The sequence below is a fragment of the Fundulus heteroclitus genome, chromosome 23, assembly GCF_011125445.2.
Source record: "Fundulus heteroclitus isolate FHET01 chromosome 23, MU-UCD_Fhet_4.1, whole genome shotgun sequence".
In the NCBI taxonomy this organism is placed as follows: domain Eukaryota; kingdom Metazoa; phylum Chordata; class Actinopteri; order Cyprinodontiformes; family Fundulidae; genus Fundulus; species Fundulus heteroclitus.
This window is the reverse complement of record NC_046383.1, coordinates 24,637,749-24,648,049: the sequence shown is the minus strand read 5'-3', so window position 1 is coordinate 24,648,049 and position 10,301 is coordinate 24,637,749. Positions and strand designations below refer to the sequence as shown.

General features: G+C 38.8%; 2 protein-coding genes across 2 annotated transcripts; both read right to left on the bottom strand.

Moving 5' to 3' along the window:
• Positions 1–1,201: 1,201 nt before the first annotated feature.
• On the bottom strand, positions 1,202–3,178 carry LOC105922281 (UPF0461 protein C5orf24 homolog). Its single transcript, XM_036127310.1, has 2 exons — positions 2,912–3,178; positions 1,202–2,656 (listed from the first exon to the last, which is right to left on the bottom strand). Exon 2 carries the CDS (start codon positions 2,648–2,650, stop codon positions 1,982–1,984), a length of 669 nt encoding a protein of 222 aa, XP_035983203.1. The 5' UTR covers positions 2,651–2,656; positions 2,912–3,178; the 3' UTR covers positions 1,202–1,981.
• A 1,794-nt stretch (positions 3,179–4,972) lies between these two features.
• On the bottom strand, positions 4,973–8,313 carry atp5po (ATP synthase peripheral stalk subunit OSCP). Its single transcript, XM_012858008.3, has 7 exons — positions 8,239–8,313; positions 7,886–7,936; positions 7,662–7,772; positions 6,836–6,965; positions 5,555–5,667; positions 5,347–5,433; positions 4,973–5,208 (listed from the first exon to the last, which is right to left on the bottom strand). The coding sequence occupies exons 1-7, from the start codon at positions 8,263–8,265 to the stop codon at positions 5,098–5,100; spliced, it is 630 nt and encodes a 209-aa protein (XP_012713462.2). The 5' UTR covers positions 8,266–8,313; the 3' UTR covers positions 4,973–5,097.
• Positions 8,314–10,301: the final 1,988 nt, after the last annotated feature.

Sequence of the window (10,301 nt, the reverse complement as noted above, 5' to 3'; positions counted from 1 at the left end):
GGAGCAGGTGCGCATCCAGAATATTTTTGTGTAGGGTGGCTTTCTGGGGGGCTTTTCATATCCAAAACCATAAGCTATACTAGGATCACAAGAGTTTTATAGAAGTATATTTTTGTTGCTGAATTTGAAATTGAGACTAGTTGTCTAAGGGCTTGGCTTCAGGTGTTTCCATTAGTACGTTAGTAGCTAACTTCCTTTCTGCCACATTAATGTAAATGTTTATATATGTTATGGACATTTATAAGTGTTATATGTTTTTGTTATGGTTTTGTTCTTCCGTGCTTTACATCAGCCTGCCAATTGGACAGTGGATGGGAAACAGCCCCCCTTGGGACGAATTCTGCGTGTACATTTTTGTTAATATGTAATGACCCATATCTGAGAATTTAAAAAAATCAGCAGCAACCAGATCGTCATACCACAAACATGTTGGATGTCTTTTTGTCTGAGGCACATTAGTTTCACAGCAAATATAACAGGACGCGCAAGCTCCAAACATAACCCACCTTTGCTATGTCAGTGGTCATAATATTTTTGCAAAAGTCTTGGGGATCATCAAGATGCCTCTTGAGAAATGCAGGATGGGCCTTCTTTTGGATGGCACGCCTAAGGGAAAAATCTAATGAGAACATCCAAAATCTATGCAGAAACCAGACTTTGGCTAAAGTTCGGTCGGTCATAGTCCAATGCCTGAATTTTGTAACTTTGATGTACCGCCTCCAATATAAGTGGCACGTGTTTCCAACCTGGCAACCTTTTAGAAAACCTTCTGGATCCGACCCCGATCAGGACAGTAACCAATGAATCATGGTTGTAACACAAAGTCTTCAGAAAACAAAACACATCTTAGATTTGACATGTTATCATTTCTATGAGTATCCAACCATAATTGGCGAAAGGGGAGACAAATTGTTGAAAAGCCTTTTATTATGGTTTCACATACAGCACATTAGGATTCATTATATAATCCACAATGCATATTTCAGATTTCCCATAGTGACGAGTATAACAACACATAAAAATGGAAGAGCTTATGATAAATTCAAGAACAAATAGGAAATACATCTATATTTACAAAGTGCAGAAAGAATAAATACTGAGCTCAAAGTAGTAAGATATAGCAGTTGAAGCTAAATAAAAACGTAAGAGACAAATTGTTTAAAGGGGTGCACCATTCAATCGGTCAAAGATCGTGATAATCTTCTTTTTTTTTTGGTCATGAGGCCGACCAGTGCACTCATAACTGTACACATTTGGCGCTGGGTTGTATCACAAGGTAAAACACATACTGTACAACTAGACTAGTTCAAACAGACAAAAACGGTTACATTTTCTGTCTAGGAAGAGAGCTGGTAAGAAATAAATGTTTCAGACAGTAACAACGGAAACAAAAACACAACCTATAAGAAAGAAAAGCTCTGGAGCACGACGCCCGACGCATCATTTCCTTCTGGGGCCCACCTTCAGTTGACCTCACCTTCCTGTCCATGCTTGTTCATTTAACACATTCTGCTTTTTAGTGAACCAACGTTAGTTCAGGTGACTCTATGACATCATGTATTTCGCTCAGTGAGGTTACATTATTAAATAAACAAATGGCACTACAGACAAAGTGCAGTTTTTGTTTTTTCCCAACAATTTCACAGGTTCTACCCGTCGTTTGAAATTAAGTTGGGCCCCTAAGAGGATTTAACGTTCAGTTCTACATTGGGCTGGCCCTGACTGATGGAACAAAAGAAACTGACATGGTCTGAATTGCTACTAATAATTAATAAAAAAGACTTTTTTTTTTTTTTGCTTTTTTCTGATGATTTTTTTTTTTTTTGCATGCGTGAATAGGTGCATAAGTAAAATAAACTTTGATTTGCTTTTTAGCTGTGAGTGAAAGGTGAACAGTTTCCTTTTTTTTTGTATATAAAAAGAGAAAAATAAGTCTTCTGACGCATGCTCATGCAACCAAATGACGGAGACGTCTGTCGAACTACTCGTTGGGTTCGTCCACCTTGCTGCCGGCTTCACAGAGGTCTCTAGTTTCCATGATGGCGTACGGAAAAGGCGGAACGTCACCGCCAGGGAAGTCCAGTTTCTTAGGAATGCTGCAGTTGCTCAAGTCAAGTGTTTTGGCGGCATCGCAACCAAACTCCAGCTTCTTGAGACGAGCTAGACTCTTGATGCTGCCGGGGGGCCTCCCTGGGCTGACTTTATAACCCGCTGCCTTGGTGGTCCCCAGGGGCCTCCCCGGGCTGGTTTTGAACCCGGCCGCTCTGGTCGTACCAAGCGGGCGCCCGGTACTCGTGCGGTACCCGGCCAACTTCGTGGTCCCCGAGGGCCTCCCTCTCCGGCCCGACTTGACACCGCCTTTCTTTTTCTTGGAGCCATCGGGCGCCGGGGCCTCGCCGCCGGGCCCGATCCTCACCGCCTGTGGCTGGAAGTCCCCCTGGGTCTCCTGCAGCTGGCACGTCATGGCTTTGTGTATTCCCTGCGGCAAGGGGGCAAGGCTGGCGAGGGACAGCTGCAGACCGGGGTTCGTGGGAGAGGCGTAAAACTTGTTGGAGTGAGGGCTGCATAAATCAAAGTGGCCGCCTGGATGACAGTCCTCAGCCAGCCCGCTGATACAGAAGTCACTGCCGCCGCTCAGTCGGTGCATCATTTTTTTTCTGTCGGGGGGGATGCAGAGCGGTAGAAACGTTGAGGGGAACATGTGTGTAGACTGACGAATACAAACTGAAGCAGCTTACTTTGATGAAGCAAACAAGGCCCTTTTCAGGTTGCAGCACAAAAACATTAAGGGCAACATGCAAAGCGATAGTTTCCAAAACTGTAACATGCACGATTACTGAAGCAACAACAACAACAGCAAAAAAAAAAAAAGAAAGCTTAGCCACTAATAACATAAATCATCAGTTCGTACCTCAGTTATTACTGGGTGTTGTGCTGGAAGGGGTTAAATCTGACTGGCACAGGATTGTCCCCCTCTGGAAGCAGCATCATCTCTGAACAGGCGCCGCGCACCCTGCACTCCCCCCGCGGTGCTCCGACCAGAGCTCCGTCCGGAAACAGCGCCGCTCCCTGCGGCTCGTTTCAGGCCTGCTCAACCCTTGCCGAGGAGGAGGGCTAGAGGAGACCGGCAGCCATTTTTGACCCGAAAAAAAAAAAAAATGTTCATAAAACAGTATTCACCGAGCACGCATGCGCGAAGGCGGGTCAAGAAGACGTCGAGGCGGTGACGGTGACGCAGAGAGGATCGGATCACGTTAAACAAAGCGCTGCAGCTTCATAACTATTGTTCCCTAAAGCTTTGGCCTCTAACTAGTTATTACCTGAAAATACGATGATACGCTGGTTTATCTGCTCTGTGCAAACATTAGAAGCAGTGTGCTGTGCCTATTGTGAACTTTATTTTCACATTTCGTCATATTACAACCACAAGGTTGAATAATTTATAGGGGTATGTGTTTTAAAATCTAAAAAGGGTGCCACTCACTCGTTTAGGCAGCCTACTTTGTAGAAGCACCTTGTCCTTCAATTAAAGCCGCAAGTGTAATGCGGGCTTTGTCTTAAATCAGCTTTACAAGTCTAAAGCCTGACATTTTTGGCTGTTCTTTCCAAAAATAATTCGAGTTAAATCAGCTTGGACGACGACCGCTTATGAATTAGTTTTCAAGTGTGGATGAAGGTCTAAACCTTTGGGCAATTCAAACACACTTTTATCCTTTGATTTAACAATTGGATTAATAAATAAGATGACTTTGAGACACCCCCACACCCCGGCCCTGTCATGGACATTTTGAAAGTAAATACCTTGTAATTACATAGTGATTATAAAATGTATATTTTTTTACAAAGCTTTTCCGTCCCTTTCTCAACAACACATTTAGTGAGAAAGGTATTTAGATTAAAAGATGGCAAATGTATTCTCTATAAAATCTGAGAGTAGCACTTTCTTTTCTGAATAAAATCTAACAGTAAACATGTCTGGTTACTGTTTATTTTCATAAAACATGAAAAGGACAGGGTGGACACATTGTGAAACGTTTTGATTTTTTTTTTTTTTTTTTTTTTTTTATGGCAGATGTCCTTTTCCCATATAGGAGGAAATTACCAGTTGAACAGACTGGTTTTGTTCCTCTCTACCTGCATGTGGTGCATACATTTAACTTTGACACCATTTCCTCTTGTATCCTTGACGTTTTGGCCCTATATAACCTCTTCTTACATTTGTTTTGATTTTCTCTTTTGTGAACTGGGCCTCCAGTATTCAAATCTGTTTTTTCAGGGTTTTTTTTTTTTTTTTCCAAAAAAAAGTTTCGTTTTTTTACAAAAACACAACCTTACACACATTAGCAGGAAACAAATTTCTTTCTCCTTGACCCTCCTCCATTACAGCCAGATTTGTGAAGTGCTCAACAAATAGTTGTCCATGTTGACGCATTCGCTCACCTGAGCAGATCTCCACAGCCTCTTGGCCACTTTGACTCATCTTCTCCAGACCCAGCCTGTTAGTTTTGGTGTGCAGCTGTGTCGTGGTGCAAGTTGTGCCACACTCCCTTTCCAGACAGAGATTTGTGTGATATTTAAAGCTGGGGATGTTCTACAGCCTAACCCTGCTACAAACTTTGCATCTTTTATCCCTGAAGGGTCTGGTGTGTTCATAGGTTTTCACGACTGTTCACTTATGCTGTACAGCAGACCTGCTGAGGCAGTCACAGAAGTGCTGCGTCCATATTTAGATTTATTCACACATATCTTTATTTACCAATCGATTATATTTAGGGGTTTCAGACTAGCTGAACACATATGCAGGTCACTATTCTCAGACTTCCAATTATGCCTTATTTTGTATTTGCCCATCTCATAAAATCAGAATAGAACACATCAATGTAGGTGGTTCTAACAAATCTTGATTAAGCCCAGGGTGAATAAACACTTTTGCAAGGTACCGGACATTCAAGATGGACAGACACCAAAGTCCTTCAGTTTTTTCCGTAGTTTTTATTAACACCTATAAGAACTTAAGCACAGACACTGGATTTCAGGAGCAACCACAGTGCTAGGACAAGTAGCAATATTTATGTTTGCAAATTAAGTCCACGGGACTTAAGCCTCCCTGATTAGCTTGGTCAGCTTCTGGATCTTCGTTTTAGTGGACATGTCCACATATTTCTCCCCGATGCTGACGATCATGCCTCCCATGATCGAAGGATCTGACTGTAAAGAGAAAATGAGTTGAAAATTACAAACAAACAAAAAATATACATTGAAGCTGTTTTATTAATGTGGTGGCTCATGAGGTTTTTCTACCCTGGCTAATTGCTTTAATGCATTTTTAAAAGCTGGAAACTGTACCTTTGTTTCCAACTTGATAGTTTCTCCCTTCTGAAGAAAGCCGTTTAGGGCTACTTTCAGTTCAGCAAGACTAGCTTGATCCAAAGGCTGAAGTAAAAAAAAAATAGTCATGGTAGGATTTATTGAAACCCATATATACAGACAAACCACAAACAGTACAGTGCTCCTTAGAAAAACACCAGATCTCTATGGAAGAAACATTTCATACCTGAGCAGTGGTGACGGAGCAGATGACCTCCCCACGGTGTGCACTCATCATCTTGCCAAAAGCAGTGATAACGTCAGCAGTTTTAGTAAGACGACCATTATCAGCCAAAACATCTACAGAAAGGAAACATGTCTGAGAGTCAAGTTTATCCAGAAACAAAATGCACAAAACTGATACTATACTATATGTAAATTAAGTATATGGAGCGGGTTATACTTCTTCAATTTTGACAAAATAAGCATGACTGAACTATGATGCAGTAGAAACTATATAATTAAGACTAACTCCTAATAGAAATGCATCATATATTACACTAACATGTTGAAACACAAGACGGAAATCCAAACCAGTCATTAATAGGTACCTACAGAAAATACTAATGTCACAATCTGGGTCCAAAACAAAGTCAGAAGATTAACTTCATAAAATGGTTTGGTGTAAAGTTATCTTGACATGTGGAGGAGGAGTGATTTCCATGACCGTGTTTATGACCTTTGAGGTTGAATGGTTTCATTTCATCTGATGTGTGTCTATTAAAATACTTTTATAACATTTAGTAAAAACCGCTATGAATTGAAGAACAAAGCTAAAAATAATTACCCTTACTTTCCAACCATCAACTAAAGAAACGTCATAGATGGGTATATATATAGAATCCTTAACCAGCCTGCATGCTCAGAGACTATATAGACTCAACCTGCTGCCTCCCGTTGTCATTTCTTTCTATTTCTAACATTATAGTTTACTGTTTGCTAATAGGCAACTTGTTTAGACACACCGTATTTGAATATTAATGTTTAGTCCTTAATTACACACCTCAAGTGTTTTATATAAGAACAAAATACACTTTCCATTCAAAGTCAATTATAATTAGCTATAATTATAACATTTCTTTTGCACAAACATTAAAATCTAACTTAAATGTATTGAATTTTTAGAAGGTGGGAACTCCCTACGGCTTCTATATCCACCAAAATTATTTTTTTTAAAATACTCTCTTGTGGTGCTGTTGCAGCCCAGTTCAAGTTTTAAAGTTCATGACTGTCCACTGAGTCAGAATCAGCTTTTTTTTGCCAGCTATGTGAGCACATACAAGGAATTTGACTCTGGATTGTACAATGCTCACAATGTGCTTACATACAACACAATAATGCAGTAATAAAAATAAAAAAAATCAAACTCTGCGGTATAGGAAAACATATGAACATCCTATGGAGACTGAGCTAAAGCAGCAACAACACGGAGGGGAAAACATAAACATAAGCTCTAAGGATCACTCACTGAGGAGGTTGATGGTGATTGGGGAAACTTTGGCCTTGGTGAGGGCATCATGGAAAGTCTTCTGCTTGATGCTGCGCTTCACGTGAGGATTCATCACAATCCCAGCAATTTTGGGGTCCTTGATCAGAACCTAAAGAAACAAGGCAGAGAAAATGGCCTTTGAATTAAAGAAAGTTACGTTTGCTTGTCGATAACAATACACAGAGTAATTTTGTTCATATTTTATGATTTAATTCCATACTTAACCAATGAGATTAGGCAAAGCTTTGGTATTTAGGAGCAATTTCAAAATAAGCTTCATGATCAGGTTGTTGTGTTGTTTTTTTTTGTTAAGTATATTTACTATGCATATTAAAAATAAAACTACAGATCTTTTCTTAGTTTTTTTTTTTGTTTGTTTGGCTCATAACAAAGGGAAAAAAAATGAAAAACTGAACTGAGTTCCATCTGCACTGACTTGATTGTAATAAGATTAAAGTGACTGAGGTCACTTTATCAAAATTTCAGTTTTCTTTTTTTTTTTATTGATAAAAGCATAAAATGTGTGAATCACAGCTGCTGTGTAAGGAATTCTGGAATTATAAAATGCAGGTGATGAGAGCAAAAACAACACAAGAATAAACAGGTTCTGACATGATGACATGTACATTTGTTGTTTTTTGCATTGTTCCCCAGAAATGAAAAATATATAAGCGTTCATGTTGGAGCTGTGTGCTTAGGTGGTTACCCATAAACATGAATCAAATCATGTGACCTCTCTGAACTGAGCTCAGATCTAGTTCTTGTGAGGGATGAACTGGAAAAAAAAAAACACAGCACAACTTACAGAAACTTTCCCCAGTTCCTGCTCCACTTGGTCCAGTTTCTTCTGCTTACTGGCGGCAGAGAACAGAGCTGTGGCATAACGACCCTCCACTCCATACACCTGGATAGGAGGCTGCAAACAAAGACGAAGAACAGAACAAATCATTTAAATGTGCTGCTGTCCAACAATGATGATGATGATGGTGGTAGGTTTGGAAATGATCGGTGCAGGTCAAACTCATTTACCTTAACCAGTTTAGCCACTGGTCTGATAACAGACGTGCTAAACAGACGGGCCTGAATAGGGGGGAAAAAAACAACAACAATGAGCTTTTAACGTAGTAAACTGAACACACAGCAAGCCAAGCTTGACTTATGTCGCGGTATGCACCGTTTGCGTTAGTGGCGGTTAGCTGCAAAGCTAGCATGTTAGCAGTCATTCAAGTGCACTGTCTCGTAAACATCTTTTGAGCGTTTACCGTCACCCTCTAACCACTAAAACGAACATAATGCACACGGCAAGCCTTTAAGCTTGGCTAATATCAGGCTGGAACAACGACGATATCTTGAAGACGACGGAAAACATCTCAATGTCTTACCTGCTGTCCTAGCATGTGTGCTGCCATTTTCTCCTACAGCTGTCCAGAGTAGAGCGAGCGACTGCGCATGTGTAGCTGAGAAGGAAGCATGTTTCAGTGGGAAATGTAGTTTTCGAAGAGCACTGCGTTTCCGCAGATTTGAGACAAGATAGTCAGGCTAAAATAGTAAAAAAATAAAATTAAAAAAAATGAATTAATAAATAAATAAAAACTCTGCTATAGCTAAGAATTGCGTTTGATTTGACCTGAAGTTATTTTTTATCTTGCTTAATTACAAAACGATACTTTTTTTAAATACTATGAACAATTAAAATGCTCAAAACACTTAAATTATATTTTTACTCTCATTCTTCTTCTTCTTCTTCTTCTTCTTCTTCTTATTCTTATTATTTTTCTTCTTATTATTATTATTAGCATTATTATTAGCATTATAATTAGTAGTATCTGCAATTAATTTAATTGTGGGTGTGGTTGATACAAATATCCTACGCACTTTAAAGTTAGGGTATATATTATTCAAACTTGGTACAACTAGTCATATGAGGAAGTCATGAAATATATTTTTCAAGAATCAAGAAGCTTTATTTTCATTATGTGTTACCATAATGACATTTTTGGTGAGGCAGACACTGGCTCGGGGTGCACATAATTACACATAACAGAGGCACAAGACAGTTTTTCCACTTTTTATTTCAATTCACTGACTTATTTTTGGCGAGTATTAGTATTGCTAGAATTATATTTGTTTCACACCTTTCTCATTTTCAATATATCACAAGGAACACTTGTGTTTTTCAGTAAAAAAAAATGTGAGAAAGTATTGCAAGTAAAAGTACATAAAAGTATTGAGGGATCACATTTCTCCGTCTCTGAGGAAAAATTTGACTCTTGAGTAAAGAAAGCCCTGAATGTCTGCCAATCCTCAGATGCAGGGTGGAATTTAACCCAGCTGTGGGGTAGTGGACCTGATTTTTACACGTGTTTTACATTTTGGGCTAAATGTGGCTCTGTTGCATTAAGTTGTAGAATCAACTTAAGGTTGATTCTACAAACAAGAGTGGGCCATAATTCTTCCACCAAGCTGTAAAAGACTAACTATCAGCTATCATAAAGCTTGATTGCAGTTGCTGCTGCTGGGGCAACTCAACCAGCTATTAGGATTAAGGAGCATTTGGTTTGCACACTAGATCAGATTGATTGCCATAACATTTTTTTCCATAACAAATTAAATCAATATATGAAAACTGTAAAACTTTTTGTATTTACTCCAGGTTATATTTGTCTGATATGAAAATTTGTTTGATGATCTGAAACATTTAATTGTGACAAAAAGCAAAAATAGAAGAAATGTGTGAGGTGGGGAAACATTTTTTTTTTTAATTTCATTGCTATTTATTCATACATTTATTTTTTACAGCATTGTGTTTTAGACAGGGCTTGTTTGAAATAGAGTCACTATGTGACAGGTGATTCATACGTTTTAAATGACATAGATATGTTTTGTAAGTTCCTTGCTTTGATGGGACAACTTAGAAATAAAAAAAAAAACTGAAAAAATTAAAACTGGACAGGCTACCCTGATACCTTATTCCACATTAAATCTCGCTGATGATATATATTTAAATGTCATGGAGCAGTTAGTATCGGTGGAATTACAGGAAAAAAAGCCTTACTATTAAATTGTTAAAAAATAGTATTTAACCATTGTTTTAGATTAATGCCTTATGTTACAGTCATTACATGACATTATTACACTGTCTAAGCAAAAAGACAAAGAAAAATTTAATAAAGTTTAAATCCTTATTTGATTTAACAGATTCCCAGCTAGCAGGTATGGGCCTTAAAATAATGTAATATATTGGCGTGCTGCTTGCCAACCGTATTTTAAAACAGTGCTGCATTAATAGGTGCATTTATTTTCTACACCTTAACTGTCAGGGGTTTTGCAAAAGGATTTTGTGTTGTTTCCTTCTTTCAGCCAGCTGACTGGTTGTGCTCAGCAACAAGGGAAAGGGGGAGGGCTGCTTTACTCCTCCAGTCATTTTGATTCTTGTTATAACAAC